This window comes from Pieris brassicae, chromosome 11 (genome assembly GCF_905147105.1).
Source record: "Pieris brassicae chromosome 11, ilPieBrab1.1, whole genome shotgun sequence".
NCBI lineage: Eukaryota > Metazoa > Arthropoda > Insecta > Lepidoptera > Pieridae > Pieris > Pieris brassicae.
The window spans coordinates 6,064,848-6,083,620 of NC_059675.1; the positions used below are offsets into that span (position 1 = coordinate 6,064,848).

At 34.2% G+C, this 18,773-nt stretch overlaps 2 protein-coding genes across 4 annotated transcripts; one reads left to right on the forward strand and one right to left on the reverse strand.

The window, feature by feature from the left end:
- Positions 1–355: 355 nt before the first annotated feature.
- Positions 356–3,858, reverse strand: LOC123716225 (protein mono-ADP-ribosyltransferase PARP16). Its single transcript, XM_045671858.1, has 7 exons — positions 3,600–3,858; positions 3,165–3,309; positions 2,918–3,073; positions 2,045–2,254; positions 1,311–1,491; positions 866–1,036; positions 356–617 (listed from the first exon to the last, which is right to left on the reverse strand). The coding sequence occupies exons 1-7, from the start codon at positions 3,725–3,727 to the stop codon at positions 451–453; spliced, it is 1,158 nt and encodes a 385-aa protein (XP_045527814.1). The 5' UTR covers positions 3,728–3,858; the 3' UTR covers positions 356–450.
- Positions 3,859–4,325: 467 nt separating this feature from the next.
- LOC123716156 (trafficking protein particle complex subunit 8) lies at positions 4,326–18,533 on the forward strand. Of its 3 annotated transcripts, none has more exons than XM_045671746.1 (19): positions 4,327–4,714; positions 4,817–4,978; positions 5,068–5,356; positions 5,665–5,818; positions 5,886–5,973; positions 6,217–6,308; positions 6,833–7,018; positions 7,386–7,486; positions 7,915–8,163; positions 8,962–9,244; positions 9,908–10,093; positions 10,634–10,934; positions 11,150–11,435; positions 13,318–13,441; positions 14,594–14,801; positions 15,120–15,337; positions 15,451–16,232; positions 16,689–16,803; positions 18,211–18,533. In XM_045671746.1, the coding sequence occupies exons 1-19, from the start codon at positions 4,567–4,569 to the stop codon at positions 18,349–18,351; spliced, it is 4,113 nt and encodes a 1,370-aa protein (XP_045527702.1). In that variant the 5' UTR covers positions 4,327–4,566; the 3' UTR covers positions 18,352–18,533. The 3 variants fall into 3 exon arrangements, with proteins under 3 accessions (XP_045527704.1, XP_045527702.1, XP_045527703.1); XM_045671747.1 differs by having other exon boundaries at positions 6,220–6,308; XM_045671748.1 differs by lacking the exon at positions 16,689–16,803 and having other exon boundaries at positions 4,326–4,714; positions 18,211–18,286.
- Positions 18,534–18,773: the final 240 nt, after the last annotated feature.

The following is an 18,773-nucleotide window of genomic DNA, read 5'->3' on the forward strand; positions in this document are numbered from 1 at the left end:
ATGGTAATGAGAGTGTTTGTAACGGGTCCATGGCTGTACATCCGTTACGACAAAATGTAAAAATTTAAAGGACACAATGGAATGCTTCGATGCGTGAAAATAATAGGCACAGACATTGTTCTAAAATAATTTGACCAGCATCAAATTTGATTTATAAAAAGAGTAATACAGATTATTGTATAAACAAACTCTACACGATCCATTAGCTTACATTTTTATATAAAGTACTTTATTGTACAAATAACACTGCCGTCTTGAGCTGGGCTACTTAAGAAATCAGCAGTTTTATAAAAATCGCAAGGTTTGTTTTATAAAGGACAAAAATCGGATATTAACTTTATATAAAGAACAGGTAAAGAATTTTATGCATATCTTATTTAATCAATTTGTTTAAAAACATTATAAGTAGTTACAAAAGTGGGACAAAAAATTTGTACAAAATCAAAAATTTTACACTTTCACGTTACTAAGTGCTACATCTAGTTTCTTTAATATCATCTTGTAGTAATAGTTAACTGGTTGGTTACTGGCGAAACCAATGGTCGCGAGCAATAGTCCATAGCCAAGTAGGATTGAAAACAACTTGTGTCTTGTGACCCATTCTCGAAGGCCACCAGCTGAAAGCAATAATAGACAATTAACACAAATTAAATCTGTTTAACGGGAAAATAGGTCTTCCTTCCTTGTCTAGAACACCATCTGTAATTGCTTCCAGTCATAAACTTTTTATTAAATAAATATGAAACGAAATTAACTGTCTTTTTAATAATTCGTTACAACTTAAATTTGCATAAAGAATGTGAACAATTCGATATTTATAATAATGAAATTAATTGAGTATCAATTATAATTATAGAGAACTTACCATTTCTATTTGTATTTGACGAAGGAAATCTCATAGATGCAGGTTGTTTAGCATAAACAAGTAAATATCGCACTCGGACCAAATCGCAATTAGTGACAAGGTAATTTATATGTTTCTGATCAAAACTTGTGTCTCCATGCTCTTCACTATCATCTTTACAACGACCATCCCCTGTTAAATATAAAGGAATAGCGAAACTTTATATACAAATAGAATCTATTTATCTGTTTCTTTATTATATGCTTTTCGAATATAATTAATATTCTATTATTAAGCCTGATAATTAAGATTGGCTTTGATTACGCATGTGGAACATCGACAACAAAAATTAAATTACCGCATTCATAGACGCGCTCAAGCCTAAAACTGCTTGTGTATCCTTATCGCTCTCGTCTCACTTTAAAAACAATTAAAAAAATTATTTATTTTATAAAAGATGTTGAACCTTCGTTTGATACAGGTCTTTGGTAGTTGATTCCTTCGGGAGTGTCTATTATTTCACACAGTGCGACACAGGATAAATGTCCGCCAATGCAACTCGCACCCCAGCCGAATCCACCATAGCTATGAGGCATGCTTATACTGAGCTCGGGCGAAAGATGTATACCGTTACCCAATAACGTAGTCTAAGCATAAAATAATATTAATTAAAGTTAAATGAAAATTAAAGTTCTGTAAAAAAATAGATTGGAGACATTAATTCCTATATACAAATATTTTACAGAGGAAAGAATTTATGTTCTTAATAATAAACTCAAAATTGCCAGCATACGACTCGCATCCCCGAGGTCGTCAATTAAATCCGCCGCTGTGCACCAATGGACATTCTTTATATTTGCGCATTTAACATTCGCTTGAACGGTGGAAAACAGTGATGAAACAGTTGCCTTAGACCCAAAAAGTCGACGGCATGAGTCAGGCACAGAAAGCTGAACACCTACTTGCCTATTACATTAACAAATGGTCATGAAACAGCTACAGAAATCTGAGGCCCAGACCTAAAAAGGTTGTAGCGCCACTGATTTATTTTATTTCTTAATAAACTCAAAAACTACTGCTACATTATCCCTTGAGTAACATAGGCTATAATTATTGTTAAAATAATGTTATGAAATAATGTTAATATAAAAATCAAGAAAGTCAGATTTTAGAATTATGGGATTGGTTCTTCACACTTACCTTATTTAAATGTTGTTGAAGTCCAAAATTAAGAATTGAGTAAAAATGTTCTAAGCGATTCCCGTGATAGGCATAGAATAATTTGTGATTTTTCGATAACTCCTTCCATTTTATTTCTGAATTCGACTTTGTTGAATAGACTACTTGGAAAATAAATTGAGGTTTTGGTGCTGGGTTTGCAGAATGCGCATTTATTAAAATCGCCTCATGCTGAAAAAGGGGTATGTCGTGAAATAGGTAATAGTTATGTATTCAAAAGTTTCTCTTTGCTATGTAAGCTTATTTCCTATAATTTTGATCCTCATCCTGTGCAAGATCATATAAAAATCATATAAAAAACATCCAACATTTTTATATCCTATCTATTTATATATCCTAAATGGAAATCTAAATGAAATATAAAATTATAAATATAAATGATAAGCTAGCGTAAAATAAGCCGTAGTCCCATTTTCATGCAACAGGATACGATGTGCCATGTCGACAATTCCTATCACGTTTATGCCATTAAGATTTTATCAGTTTCACCTATTTATGGAAATTCAGACATTCGGTGGTAACAAAACTTTTTTCTCTAGTTCACGAATATTGTTTACTTTTTCAAGTGCCTTGACTCTAGAGAGTATAGAAAGATATTCATTTCCGTTTTTGAGGTTTAAATTTAAGTGACGATCACAAAAGGCGTACGTACGTGCGTAATCTTTAAACAGAAAAATCTAAACCTATTGTAAGCGAAAGAATCTATCAAAGTAAACTTTTATGTTTAAAATAATTGAGAAGTTTTTTCGTCTTATGTACATATAACAGAGGTCAAGAAATAAATATAAAAAATAAACAACTGAAAAATCAATCTTTAAAGAATAGTTTTCTCACCGATTCTGGCACCACTGTTTTCAGACTTGGTTCTTTTAACCTAACAAGCACGTAGAATAGTAGATCTATAATATCGCTAATATTTTCCAAATTGTCAAGATTATCTAGTTGTTGTAAAACCAGATCCAAAGCCGGAACATCCGTGACGACGCTTAACTAAAATGATTCAGATTTTTGTTAAACTTAAAATTAGGTTAGGCTTAATTGACAATATTATTACTTATACAAGTATATGTCTAAGACGTACTAATTCATCCATGTCTTTAACGCCATTTTTCAGAAATGCCGGCGGAAATGGTCTCAAACAACTTTCGTATCGAAAACTAAATGCTGCCGCCACGAAAAGACTCCACTTTATATCAGCGGCTTTGAAGTCTTTTTCTAATACTAATCTGCAAAATTTTCATAGATTTTTTATCCCTTTATAGTAATTTTAAGTAACACACCAAAAGGCAAACATTTTAGTATCGACGTTATATTAATTGCTGCTTTGGAAGCTGATAAGTAGAGACGAAACAGTTGTTTATATTAAAAAGTAAAGCAAATATCTGTTAATTGACAGTAACAGAGATGATAATTTGAAACTTAGCAGCCAGATATAACATACGAAGGCAATTTTATTTTGTAAAACTATTGAATTTTGAATGTTGACTGTTGAAGACTGTTGAATTTTAATACAAACCTTAAATGGACAGCTTTCTTTTCCAATGAATCGAGTCTTGCTTGAATGTTGTCAGAAAGAGTTTCGGAAGCGGATGCGAAATTACAATTCGTTCCTGTATCTGATAACGCTTCAGGTTCTCCATCCATATTTTAAAAATTACTTTACAACAATAGCTGTTAAAGAACAAAAGGCATAATTTAGATTATTTTGTGTATATACGGTAAAAATAATGGGAAAGTTTATGTGATGTTGGACTGACAATTTTTTTTAAAATAAGAACGTTAAAACCAGTAGTAACTCATAGACTTAAGTTTCTGGCAAAAACATAGGTAATAAAAAAACTGTATTTTATATAAGGGATTGTTTTACTGATACTGACTGACACTTCTTTCTACATCTACTTTTATTTACATTGCCTTACTGCCTATTTTTAATTTAACTTGATATGCTTATTTCTTAAGCATACGTATTAAAAAAATAGATGTATTTAATTTTAATAAATTGTATTATGTACTTAATACATGGCCTCCACCTCTTTGAATTTTGCGCCGTTCTAATGTTATTATTTGCTCTCGGTCAGTCTAAACTTTTATACTTTACCACCTTGTCTTACGTAAGATGGTCTTATTGTGCCGCATGGCACAGATTATAGTAAAAGGTTTTCTAAAGGCGGTGTCAATTTAATATTTTCACAGTCTGTGAAAACTTATTTCACTTTCTCAAATGTCATACGGAATGAAAGAAAAATTAATAAACAAAGTAAAAATATAAAATTTCTACTCATTAATTATTTCATATTAAGTCCAATATAGGAACTAATTATAAATAATTGTTCATTACCAATACAATTTATTTATGCTGATTTACGTCTAATGAAAATACGTGATATGGGATCTTTAATTATTTTAATTAAACTATCTTCTACAATATGTTAAAAATTTAATGTCATATTTCTGCCGTGTAATTTATAAATCCCGAACTAGTCATGTCTAAAACACCTCAAGAATTTATCCAGAGTTCGTTTTCACCTCTAGTAGCAACTCTGTGCTCGGCTAAAGTGGAAAATATTGTATCAAAGAACAACCTTTCTTTATCTGAATTATTGCAACCTTTTGCGACGTGTAATTGGGAAGGTAAACTCACTACTAACTTTAAAATAATGATATTGGATTCATATTAAGCAAGTTGGCCACAATCATTCTCACTTGATACTACTAAAGTGATTTCAAATACAGGGCAGTTTCGGGAGCCAGGTGGTAGTGTTTGTATTGTTAAAAACTGGAAGCTGGTCATCAGAGATGTTAATTGGAAACCGTTACAACCAACAGAAGCTAGAAGGCAGTTAAATAATGCTGCATTATTTAACTATGATGATAAGACAGTTCCTAAGACCATTGGTATGTTATTCAAAATCATTCATTCTAAGCCTTTTAGATAACTATAATATTATGTTTTACTACTCTTGAAAATTATATAAAATTTTCAGATGGTCACAAGTTTGATGTGCCACAAGAAACACCATGGTTTGATGCATGGAGAGAAACCTATTTTCAAGTGCAATTTCCTTCTGACCATGAGTTTACAAAACACTTCTTGTCCTGTATTATAGTGGCATCAACATTAGATGAAAATATTGTTGATACATACAACAGTTTAAATCAACAGTGTGCTCAATTACAAAATGTTACTCCACCAAAGCTTCCAAAATGGTTTAATAATTCAGTTTTGAAGTCATATTTGCTTCTTCATGATGCATCTCTGGTATCAAAAGAAAAGTAAGTATATTATATATAGTCACATATGTATGCAAAACACTAATAAATTTTATCTGAATCAACCTTTGTACTTTAAAGTACTCTCTGTTTGGTCTTTACTGTTATTTGTTTTTCCCAGATAGGGGTAGAGTAATGAAGTATGCATGTCTGGATGCTCCACTAAAGTTTAATATTTACATATTAACCATGTTTACAATAAACTTTGAAAGTTATTAATTCTACTTACATAATTATAACAGTTATGGGTGTAACTCTATTAATGGTATGAAATAGCAATTCTTTTATTTCTGTTCTCAATCCTTTTTCAGAGCTGAATCTGCATTTGATACAATGAAACAGACATTTGGTGCAGTAAATTGTTTTCTTCTTACTATAAATTCAAGGCAGACCACAGATGCTAAACTCTCAGTGGATTATTGGAAAAATTGTTATAAGAAACCTTCAGAATTACCTGTTGTATCGGTAATAGCTGTTTTACTAATAAAATTGATAAATTAAACAAATAAAATCACACTAATTTTTATTTCAGAGAACTCTGTCACTATCTACATCTAATTTATTATTTGCTCAGCAAGAATCATCATCAACCGTCTCAACGGAAAATATTGTAACACCAGGTAATGTTCTAAAGTAGTCATAAATTTTTATGGTGAATTGCTATTTGGTAAGATTTATGTACTTTGAACTGATTTAAGAAAATTTTATTTGTAATTTTTGATGACTAATAACAATTTATCATAAGTTGGAATGAATACAATATTATTGCATAAACTAAGAGACTTTATGAAAAACTCTTGTTACATTAAAATCAATAACAATAATTATAGTAATACTTTTAACAATAGTTTGATTGTTTTCAGAAGAAAAACCAGTTACTATCACTGATCAAGATGGTTCACACCCTTTGACGGCCAACGAAAGTGATGTATATGATAATGCCAATAGCTTACAGGTAAAGTTTTAAAAAGTTTTAATTTTTAATAAAAAACACACCTATTCATTTGTAAATAGTATTTCAAAAGTTATAGTGATGAACAATGAACTAGTTAGTTTTATTATACTTATTAAATAGTTTCTAATTAAACTGTTTTATCACTGTGTTTGTATGCCAACCAAATGGAGTTGTACAAGCTCTACGTTAATTCAAAATTTATTCTTAGTAAATCTTTAGGTCATACATCAGGTCTTGTGTTATTTTTCTCCTATTTTTATATTCTTACAGATGTTAATATGTTAGAATATAAAACAAAATAATTATTATTTAAGGACAGCTTTATATTATATGGGCATAGATGTTATATGTATCACAATTTTTATAAAAAAAATGTGATACAACAAGGCACAGTCCTAGGTCCCAGGGGTTCTTGACTTCGTCCTGGATCTGCTCTTGTATTTATCCTTATTCCATTGACTAGGTCTCCAGAAAGATAAAATTTGTAATGGTATATGTAAAGAATGATATTATATTATTTTCAGACTCATTCATTTTCTGGTAGTTCGGAAAGTGTGAATGTTCTAGGCAAACCGTTTGACAATGCAGATATACATGGAGCAGCTCTCAATAACAATGATATTGATGCGATAAAAAAGTTCATTCAAGACTATGCATCAAAGGCTTTACTTCCATATATAGAGAAACAAATAGCTCAACTTACAGAAGTGGTATGTAAAATAAATTTTATATCTTAAACAAAAATACTAGAATGTATAAATTGATCAGAACTAAATGATTTTACGTTAATCAATAATGGTGACAAATTATTCCACTAGTTGGATTGTGTACTTTTTACATCGGTGTTTATTTTTTATCAGAAAATTGTATTCACAACATAGCTTTCTATTTTCGAACTAGTTTCATATCATAATTTAATTATTTTTAACGCAAGGCAAGTGATCAGCCGTCGGTTTCTTCCAACCCGAAATGTCGGGATTTCAACCTTACAACTACGAGTTTTATGCGTTATGTTACGCATATTACCTGTGGTGCCACATTTATAGTATTTTAATTCAATTATCGTTACGTTTCAAGGTTGCTAATAAAAAAGGTGTGAGCCGATCGTTGTTATCAGCTACAAAAAGATGGTTTACAACTGGGAAATCCGGTACCACCACAGTTAATAATACAGTAATGTATGTACATTTACTTTATGACTTTGACTGAAAGAGGGATAATCATTTAGAGATATATCGAAAATAAAGTTAATAAATTCTTAATATATTTAATGACAGTTTTTTTTTTTGAAAATGCGGTTTTATTTAGAGACATGAAAGAATAATCTCACTTGTTTTGTTATAATTCAACAGTGATTTAGTTAGTATTTTCGTAAAGTTAGATTGATTTACTTTGATATCATATACCAGTTTGTATTTTTGGGCATCTTTTAAACTGACTGAAAACCCGAAGATTTCAATTTGACGATCAAGTTAAAAAAAATTAATTACTGAAGGAGTAAATTTCTACAGATGAAGGTTTCGAAGATATTGTTTTATATACAATTACGGCTAACGGCTTGCTATGCGTCGCTTTCTTATCCAATACGATTGTTTTATTATTTTAGCTATTCAAGTGACTGTCCAGAGTTACAATTACGTCGTCTCGGCGACCTTTGGTTTCTTTGTGGTCAATGGCAGCGAGCTTTTGACGCGTACCACACAGCGAAGAGAGAGTTTTACGCGGATAGCGCTTGGCTTTGCTACGCCGGAGCCTTGGAAATGGCCGCTATTAGTGCTTTTATGTCGGGCGAGGCGAATCGCAAAACACATGCGTATATGGAAGAAAGCATCGTAACGTATTTGAATACTTGTAGGTGAGTCTATCTACTACCGTAGAATGTTCATCCCATTTTTTAATTTGTTGTAATTTTTGCCGTGACACAGTTAATTTACTTATATACATTTACAATAGGATATTTCTTCTGTAAAATATTCAAACGTAATTTTAACCGATAATGTCAAATTTTACAGAATAATCTGATGATGGATTACGATTTGCGATCTTTTTTTTTATTTGCTTTTGCACCAATGCATACATTTGTTACATTTTACTATTAAGACTCAAATTCGACTCAGTTTCCGCATTTAAACTCATAATTGGTCCGTTGTGCATCAGTCCTATCCTAATTTAGCCAGCCTAGCTCCTTCCAGAAGCACAGAAGTCTTCTAGGCACTTCACAGGCTTCACGGAGCGACCTCACAGCTCCGAAGATTTCTGCGCGTTGTTTAGCCATAGCCTCGCATTACAGGAGTGGGTGACTGATTCCTCTGCGCTGAAACAGCCTCTGCACATGGAGCTGTCTGTCGCGCTTAGGACAAAAATATGTTTATTAAGGAGCCATTGTCTCCGTATTGCCGTAATTGTCCCTATCATTTTTTTGAGATTAGTTCTATTTAAGCTTAGAAGTCGCTTTGTCAATTGCGGGTTCACTGCTGGCAGAGCCATTTTGGACTGTTTGTAGTCCGCACTTCGCGACTATAGCTGATTTTGGAGTTAAGCGGATGTCTGGCGAATCCAGGTTTGCACTAGCGAGAAGGGCAAGGAGTTACTATTACGGCAACACAACTACGATGCAACGTATTCACACGCTAAGGGTGGTGTATACTTTCAGAATGGTACAATATGCAGTCAGAGCGACATTATTATCTATCCCATGTTTATTACACCACGGTTTACATGGCGAGGCCGCAAAACAACTAATAAGAATGACGTCAGAAGACAGTGACCTTCGAAGCGCAATGTTGCTGGAACAAGCAGCTCTATGTTTTCTCCTCGGCCCAAGTAATAAGACTATGAGCCGGAAATATGCATTCCACATGGTCCTGGCTGGTCACAGGTTTTCTAAGGCAGGACAGAAGAAGCATGCTCACCGCTGTTATAGGCAAGCATATCAGGTAATTTTAATGGTTAAGTGGTTTATCGCTTTGTTGCATTTTTGTGCGTATGTCAATTAATACTAAAAGTAAGTACTAACATAGGTGTGTAACTGTGACAGGTCGTCTCATCTTCGAGTTAGTATTGTAGTAAACGAATTTGTGATTTCTTTGTGTTTTAAAATGAGACTCTTTTATTATAGATATCTGTGTATCTAGTGCTTTTATTTTAAACCAATTACTGTGATTTGTATGTATGTACTTGGGTCCATATCATTTACTTATACCTACATGCTGCAATTAATTATTTATTTCAAAAGGTTACACATTTCACATAATTATTGTATCCAAAATGTTTAACGATTATGGCGAACGCAATGGTAACAAAAACTATTTAATTTAACAATAAAAACTTATTACTGCAACTACTCTATTATTAAATAATAATTACTCAAATAATCAGTGTATTTACAAACTTTTAGATCTGGGCCTCACACTGTATCTGTTTTGTTGTCTTTTGTTTCTAATCGGAGGATGATCGGCCGTCTATACCTGACACACGCCGACGACTTTTTGGGTTAATCCATGCCGGTTTTCTCACGATGTTTTCATTCACCGTACAAGCGAGAGTTCAATGTGGACATAGGAAGTCCATTGTATTGATTATATAAAATGTGTCCTTAGGTGTACCAAGAAAGTGGTTGGCGTCTCTCCACAGACCACGTTCAATTCGCCCTGGGGCGCTTAGCGGGTTCCTTGAAAATGTCAGCCGACGCTGCCCGCTGGCTTTCTGGTCCACTGTCACGAGATTCGCAACAACCTGAAACCCAACAGGATGCCTTTCTACGGGAATTCATGCTTGCACATCAGGTTTGTATTTTTTACTGGGGTAGTGTTTTGACAATTTCAGAAATAGCAAGATCGATCGAACATCGATAAGATCGTTCTTTACGTGAATCAGATATTCAGGTTTTACGAATTTATCATTTATCTATCAAGACAAGATTTGTGCGTTAAATGAGCTGTAGTATACGAGCTGCAATGGCTACATTATAATTATAAATGTTGAATATTTTTTTACCAAATATGTATTTTGATACCCGAAGAAAGAAGATCAATCGCAGTAGTGTTACTAAGATTAATATTTAATGCGTTATTAATTAGATTTGAATATAAGTTAATAAATGTTAATTATGGTGAATTATTTATTTTTAATATGTGAAAATCCTGTTTATTTACTTTTCGCAATGTGAACTCTACAATGTACGAAATACGTAATATTTTTTAACAAATGGCATGTTTTTAGTTTTGGTACGTATCTGTATCGATCATTCAGCTAATTGAATATTTCTAAAGTGATTTAACGCGTAATTTCTTTTAATACTACGTTCTACATTAAATTATTCACAGCAATGGGTAGAAAGTTCTGAGGAGTTCAAAAAACGTTTGCCGACGTTGCCCGTTCCTTTATTAATAGGCGAAGAAACTGCTGTGTTATGCGCTGGACCCTCACCTTTATCATCCCCTGGTCGAACGCCGGCCACTTCGGTGTCATTTAATAATATCTCCGACTTAACCGACAATTTATATTGGAGTAAACTAGAAGAAAGTCTGCTCCAAGTCGCGCAAGGCAGTGTTCCAATGATTTTTAAACCAACAACAGATTTGTATACTCAGAAAAATGATAGTAGTCCGATCGTGCCGCAAGGAGGTAATTTATTTTTAAATTAATATTCTCTGCTTTGTTTTGCTACTGAAATCAAGCTTAGATGTCGTTTTGACATTTGACCAAGGTTACGTTGCCTTTATTTTGTTTTTCCAGCTCCTACTATACTGAATTGTTATGGCAAAAGTCAAACCGGTATTTCTTGCTTACTTTTACTTTACTGACGTTTAATTTACTGATTTTATAAATAATATTTTCAGAACCAATACATGTAGCTATTACTTTAAAGAATCCCTTGAAGGTTCCGTTACTTCTAACGGATATGGAATTACTCTGGAATTTTACTCCTAGTTCTTCCGGGGTTGTTCAGGGAGAGATATATAATAATGAATACAGCATTGCAGCTGGTCAAGTATTAGAGAGTAACGTTATACATGGACCAAAAATAAAATCATTACACTTGGAAGGCGAATGCCAGAAAATGGTCAGTTTTACGATAACGCCTTTGAAGGTCGGACTCTTGGATATACAGGGTTTTGTATACAAGTAAGTATTTATATATATATTTTATAAGGAAGACCTAGAGTTCTAGCTAATTGCATTTGAAAAAGATTTATTTATTTGATGTTCTTCGTCAGGCCGACAGAAGGTGTTAAGCAAGTCCTTAAAATATGTGTACAAGATAATATATTAGGTCCTTACATATGAAATTGGCGTTTTGTATGGTAGGAACAAAAAGTCGAATATTTTTAAATATAATATATTTAATTAATCAAAGTATGAACCATTGTTTTCTATGCACTTTTGCCATCTCATAGGTAGTTTATTGATCCCTTTACTAAAAAAACCAGTCGGACGGGAATCAATAAAATCTGTGAAGGCGATTTGGACTGCACTATCAGAGTTAAATTTTTTCCCTTGCAAGAAGTTTTCCAAATTTCGAAAAAAATGGTAATCTGTTGGAGCAAGGTCCGCGGAGTACGGTATGGAATTCCAAATTCAAATTTGTACAGCTATTTACTCATGTATTTGTGCTTCGATGACCGTCATTCATTTGTTTTTTTTTCTGTTTGCGTCATTCATATTACAAAATGGAAAACTTAAAGTATCGCATTATTTACGAGTACGAGTTCCGCCGTGGCACTAGTGCTGCGGAAACGACTCGAAGGATGAATGATGTGTATGGCGGTCATGTTGCAAAAGAAAACACAGTTCGTTTTGGTGGATAATGAAGTACTGAAGGCTATTGTGGAAGCGGATTCATCGCAACCCACGTCCGAGTTAGCTGCAGGCTGCGGTGTTAGTGATAAAACTGTTTTAATTCACTTGAAGCAAATTGGGAAGATTAAAAAGCTTGAAAGGTGGGTACCTCACGAATTGACTGAAGCAAACCGGCAAATGCGCGTCGACTGCTGCGTTTCATTACTGAATCGGCACAATAATAATGAAGGTATTTTAAACCGAATCATTACCTGTGATGAAAAATGGATTCATTACGATAATCGGAAGTGCTCAGCGCAATGGTTGGATCCTGGCCAGCCAGCCAAATCCTGCCCCAAGCGAAAATTAACCCCGAAAAAGTTACTTGTAAACGTTTGGTGGACTAGTGCCGGTATTGTTCATTGCAGTTTTCTCAAATCTGGCCAGACTATTACGGCTGATGTCTTTGTCAGCAATTGCAAACCATAATGGAAAAGCTAGCGGCTAAACAACCTAGGCTGGTCAATCGCTCCACGCCACTGCTACTTCACGACAACGCTAGACCACACACTGCACAACAGACGGCTACCAAATTAGAAGAGCTTCAATTGGAATGTCTAAGACATCCTCCGTACTCCCCGGACCTTGCTACAACAGATTACCATTTTTTTCGACATTTGGACAACTTCTTGCAAGGGAAAAAATTTAACTCTGATGGGGCAGTCCAAATCGCCTTCACAGATTTTATTGATTCCCGTCCGACTGGTTTTTTTTGGTAAAGGGATCAATGAACTATCTATGAGATGGCAAAAGGGCATAGAAAACAATGGTTCATACTTTGATTAATTAAATATATTATATTTAAAAATATTCGACTTTTTGTTCCTCCCATACAAAACGCCAATTTCATATGTAAGGACCTAATATTAAAGTAAAGCCTCTTAAATAAATAAACCAGCTTAAATTAACATAACTCTCAATTAAGTATTAGCAAAATGTAATATAGAAAAGTAAATTACTAAAAATATATGGTTACGACCAGTACTTTGGACGGGAAACTGGACATTGAGAGAGAGAGAGAAAATAAATAAACTAAATAGGAGCTGAAACTTAATAGGCAACGACATTCAATTTTGGTTTCTTGTTAAAAACTTACACACAAAAGTAATAAAGAAACTGTATTAATAATAGTGATGACAAATTTGGCTAATAGTTTTAATAATTTTAGGTTGATCAACGCAAGCGATAGGAGACAAAATGAGAATAGTGTAGCAGTGATGGGAAAGTTAGCTTTAAATGGATCCAATAAACGATTGCACATAACCGTTATTGATCACGCTCCGTGTTTACAGGTAATATATATTGTTAGGAGCTAGGATCGGATGGAAAATTTCTTTCTGTAGATTTCTTCAAGGTTTATTTCTTGATAAATCAATGCGGAATTTATAAGCACAAATTATTCGCCATCGCCATATTACACACCAAAACAGTCACTAATTACTTAATTATGCACACTTCACACAGTGCTTTATCACTTGTCTTCACTTTATTCGCATTTTATCGCTTCGGTGTTTATCTCTTGATATCGCATTCGAATCTAAAACTAACTGGTCGCATTTCGGCTCGCTTGGGAATAATTTTGAACAATATTTGAGAACACTCTAGGCGGGATTGCTATTGCGCAACTCTAGAACGTCCGTACTCTTTGTCTCTTTCCCGCATTGCTCCGTCCTTGTCGTATGGCGTTGTAGAGTGCTCAGTCTAGCTTCGAGAAGGTTCCGATTTTCCCTATCTCTCACGTATCATTCCGTCCTTGTGCCACACCTAGAAAATTCTGTGTAAAATATTCCTTCATCAAAAGGGTATAACAAGGTCTGACAACGCGTTTTCTGAAAACTGTACCCAAGTGGTACTACGCATGTTCGGGAAATGCCTGAAAAAATGTTTCAGCCTCTTGAAAACTAGTATAAAATTCTGGAAATTACTATTTTCTAATATGTGATTAACCATCCCCTGAATCGCTCACAAATCACATTTCATCCAGTTCAAAAACTTTACTAGTTTTTAACTAGTACGTAGTTTATTTGACTTTTACGTTGTTAATTTATAAGCCTTGTGACATAGTTTAACAACATATGCAGTTAATGGTAACGCCATATATAATATAATTATATATCCGACACATATAATATAATTTCATAGTGTTCGTTAAACCAAATAAGAGTACAGTGATCTTGCTATTATTTATTTTGCAATTTAAACATGTTATATCATGAAATTATCTATTCCACGAACGGCCTAAAATGCTCTGCTCTTGCAGCTGCGTCTTCTATGCGCGTTTTACTATATTTTTTTACATTGAACTCTTATTTATTTTGTTCGAAGTCAGTCAATACCTATTTACAGGGATATATTTTACATACATGATGTATGTCGAAAACTTAATTTTGCATAGTATAAAAAAATCCCTCTCGCGAAATCAAAAATTCTTCAAATTGTTTAAGGTTACATTCGCGGAAACAAACACAGACGTAATAAGTGGCGAAATATTAACAGTTGATATGGACTTTCGTAATGTCGGTCCTGCTGCAATGAATAATTTGCATATAGCCGTATCTCACCCCGAATGTATGTACGTAGTATCGCCGGATGACACTGACGACTTCAAGTATTTGTATCAAGACAAGTATAAAGAACCACCTGATTCTTCAGGTTTGTATCATTAAAATAATACGATTAGTATAAGAGCTATGACCGCAGAACCCGTACGTCAGCTACTTAAGAAATTATTACAATGTGTTTTAAATTGTAAATACAACATTATGAAATTCTGAAATAGTTTTCGCAGGTTTCAATCTTTTTAATTATGACTTGTTTTCTTTTAGTATGTAAAATGTCGCACACAGAATTAGAGTATTCGTACTTATAGGTGATAAATTTTTAATGTGCTCTCTGCTTTATTTTATCTTCAAAATTAATTAATGCATGGCATATGAAATTTTAAAAGTTTCTTCTATAAAAATAAAACAGATGAACGTACTGCTCGAGCCCAATTGCGTTTACAAGCGTCGCAACGGCGTGTACGCTGTATATCACGAGGGGCGGACGCGGGAGTCGGATGTACGGGCACGCTGCTCTTAAGGCCGCATTCTGCAGCGTCAACGTTATACATGCTCATGTATTATGAGACCGGATTACGAGCTCGGCCCTATAGGCTGCTCAGACATGTGTTCCGCTTTACCACGAAAGTACGTAATTGCAAAACATTCTTTATGTTACTACTTTTATGATTTTCGAGAAATGATTTGACAAGTTTCAGGCTATATTAATAAATAAGTTAAAATTATATTCCATTTTGCAGGACGTTGTTGAAGTGTTAGTCACCCCTCGAAGATGTCTAGGGGAGAGCGATGACAAGGTTTTGGAGAACACAAGGTTCGCCGTAGAAGTGAAAAATATAAGCAATGAGAAAGACGAAAATATATCCCTTGATGTGTTAGAAGTATCGCTTTTAAGCAGACAGTGGAAGTTAACTGATATCACAGGAGTATTAGACGTTAATAGCTCATTGATCGCACGTGAACGATTACATCTTATATTCAAAGCAGTGAGAATTTTTCAAGATGTTCCAGAGGGCGAAGTCATAAATTCATGTCTCAAAGTATCCAAGGATGGAGTACCAAACGTCGATTCTGTTAACAAACTTCCATTTTCCAAGTTTGTTCTAGACCATGTACCGTCCCTTTTAGATAACTTCGATTCCCCAAACAACCATGGAGATAGAACGGGATTGATCCAATCTATGTTTATTTTGAGGTGGAAAGCATATAATAATAAAAACGGAACGACTACGATCGGGCAACATTGTCTCTGGCTAGACGGATTTAGCAAAACTATTTCACGGAACAGGGAGAAGATAGATCACGGCTTAGTTGATGATTTTAAAAGTAAACTGGAACTAAGCGATCCAAAAGGGAAGACCGAAAAGTCAACTGTAGTTATATTGAAACTTGAGCATTCAAATTACGTGAATCATAATTTTAAAAGAAAGAAGTTGTGTATTATACCAATAGCGGTGAATATAGTTAACTGCTATGGGGTTCCTGTGAATGTATTCATTGATATGTTCAAACAACAGAACAGGTAAAAGATACCTTAATTAGGAAGTAGACTCTATATATCAAGTTAACATTGCTGATAATCTTAGAATCTATTAAACAAGACAGTTCAATGTATTTATAGGTTTAGCTATAGGAAATCTGTTCGAGCTATATCATAACAAAACTATTGTCACGATAAAAACGTAGAGAAGCATTTAGAATACCTTTTAATTCTTGTTCAGTGTACTCTTCATTTCTGAAGGTCATGTTAGTGGCGTTGCACAACTTCCTCCACTCTTCCCTGTCTTCGGCAATCCTCTGCGCCCAGGTGATGGTAAGACCTGTAAGGTGTCCCTTGGCTTGATCGGTCCAGTGAGTAGGGGATCGGCCTCGAGGTCTGAAGGCCTCCCCTCTGCATGTCATGATCAGTTTTTCTAAACATTCTGGATCTCTGCGTGTTACTACTTTTAATATACTCTTCTATATTTGTGGTTTTTAGAGAGTCGACTGGCATGCTGGGCTGGGCTGGGGCATTAAATAATGGATTTGATCCCGATTCAAAAGAGCTGGGTTTAAAAGTGACTTTACAAAAGTTTGAGTCTCGAAAACTGCAGGTACTTAGACATTAAAAGAAATAATATAACACATTCTTATGAATGTGAAACATAAAACCGATTTTATTACCTCTACATATAACTATATACATATATACAAAAATTGGTATATTTTTTTTATATAAACTGTACGTAAATAAGGTCGTATACGCGTATTTTTCCATATTTTGTAGTATGTGTATTTTACACTTAATTTTTTTTATCAGACAACGTTTTCTAGACAATGAACTTGTGTAAGGGTCCTTACATGTGAAATTGACGTTTTGTATGGGAGGAACAAAAAGTAGATTTTTTTTAACAAAACATATTTCATTAATCAAAGTATGTACCATTGCTATCTATGCGCTTTTGCCATCTTATAGGTATTTCATTGATCCCTTTACTAAAAAAAACATTCGGACGCTTATCAAGAAAATCTTTGACGTTTCGACTGCTCCATCCGAGTTGAATTTTTTACCTTGCAATTTATCCAAATTTCGAGAAAAATGGCATTCTGTTGGAGCACGATCCGGGGAGTAAGGTGGATTTCTTAGACATTCCTATTGACTCTATTTTGGTAGCAGTCTGTTGTGCAGTGTGTTGTCTAGCGTTGTCATGAAGCAGCAGTGGTCTAGAGCGATTGACCAGCCTTGGTTGTTTAGGGGCTAGCTTTTCCATCGTGGTTTGCAGTTGCTGATAATAGACATCTACTGTAAATGTCTGGCTAGATTAAAGAAAGTTCACTATGAACGACCCCGGCACCAGTCCACGAAACGCTCCCATGTAACTTTCGGAGTAAATTTTCGTTTGGGGCACAATTTGGCTGGATCGGCTGGGTTCAGCCATTGCGATGAGCGTTTCCGATTATCGTATAGGATTGAATTTTCAACACAGGTAATGATTCGATTTAAGATCCCTTCATTATTGTGCAGGTTGAGTACTGTAACGCAGCTGTCGACGCGCTTTTGTCGATTTGGTTCACTCAACTCGTGAGGTACCTTTCAAGCTTTTTCATCTTCCCAATTTGCTTTAAGTGGATGGAGTGGACCAAAGTGAGTCGGTATCAACTTTGGTCTCCGGCCGTCCACGGGGCTTGTTCTGCATGTCGAAAAATCCAGAACAATAGAGTTGGAATCAGAAACGCACTGTGTTTTCTTTTCCCACACCGCCGCCATACACATCATTAATCCTTCGAGCCGTTTCTGTAGCACTGGTGCCACGGTGGAACTCGTGCTCGTAAATAACGCGATATAAAATGGAATGTTTTCTATTTTATAGAGGGACGCAAACAAACAAAAAAATAAAACGAGAAAATGAAATGAATCATAGTTATCGAAAAACAAATGCCAAAACGTCAATTTCATATTATATAAGGACGCAATATGTATTGCTTCCTTGCTTCGTGTCTTTAAATGATTTCTTTTCCAGGTAAACGCCTTATGTGCAATTCCTGGTACATATACCGTCGGTGCTGCCTTTTCCATTACAACAAACATTGGACCAGACAAAGTTGCTACTACTCAGTTTATTAATAATACCTCTTTATTAGTTGTTAAACAAGCCGGTTAAATTATTAATGTAATAGCAAACAAATTGTTATTTATTGATAATATGTTTAAGTATTTTTCAATATAAATTTTCACGTGCTATGAATGGCTCAAAACATAAACATTTAATTTTTTGTTATATTCCTTTAGTAAAATCGTTTCGATTTTATAGCTGTCGTAAATTAAAAGTGGATACTAGTGAGATGCAGCGACTTTTATTTAAGAAACTATTAATTAAATAAAATGGAAACAGAAAAATAGCCTCTGCTTCTTTAGATTTTCATATATTTAATCGTTCCGTTCGTTAATAGAAATATATAAAACGTTAACTAGTGTAATGCGAACAACCTTCCTCTTTCGCCTTTAGTTGGATACAGATCAATGACAAGACCTCGTTTGCACTCAGTATCACAAAAACAAACAGTTTAAAATATAATTTATATA

What these genes read in the sequence shown, in the direction of transcription:
- LOC123716225 (XM_045671858.1), bottom strand. Translation starts at nt 3,727, where the DNA reads ATGGATGGAGAACCTGAAGCGTTATCAGATACAGGAACGAATTGTAAT. An exon ending in AAGACCTGTATCAAACGAAG is followed by an intron (nt 1,037 to 1,310) that starts GTTCAACATCTT and finishes TATATTTAACAG; the next exon opens with GGGATGGTCGTTGTAAAGAT. An exon ending in GTCAAATACAAATAGAAATG is followed by an intron (nt 618 to 865) that starts GTAAGTTCTCTA and finishes TATTGCTTTCAG; the next exon opens with CTGGTGGCCTTCGAGAATGG.
- LOC123716156 (XM_045671746.1), top strand. Translation starts at nt 4,567, where the DNA reads ATGTCTAAAACACCTCAAGAATTTATCCAGAGTTCGTTTTCACCTCTA. An exon ending in CAGAATTACCTGTTGTATCG is followed by an intron (nt 5,819 to 5,885) that starts GTAATAGCTGTT and finishes TTTTTATTTCAG; the next exon opens with AGAACTCTGTCACTATCTAC. An exon ending in AATTCATGCTTGCACATCAG is followed by an intron (nt 10,094 to 10,633) that starts GTTTGTATTTTT and finishes AATTATTCACAG; the next exon opens with CAATGGGTAGAAAGTTCTGA.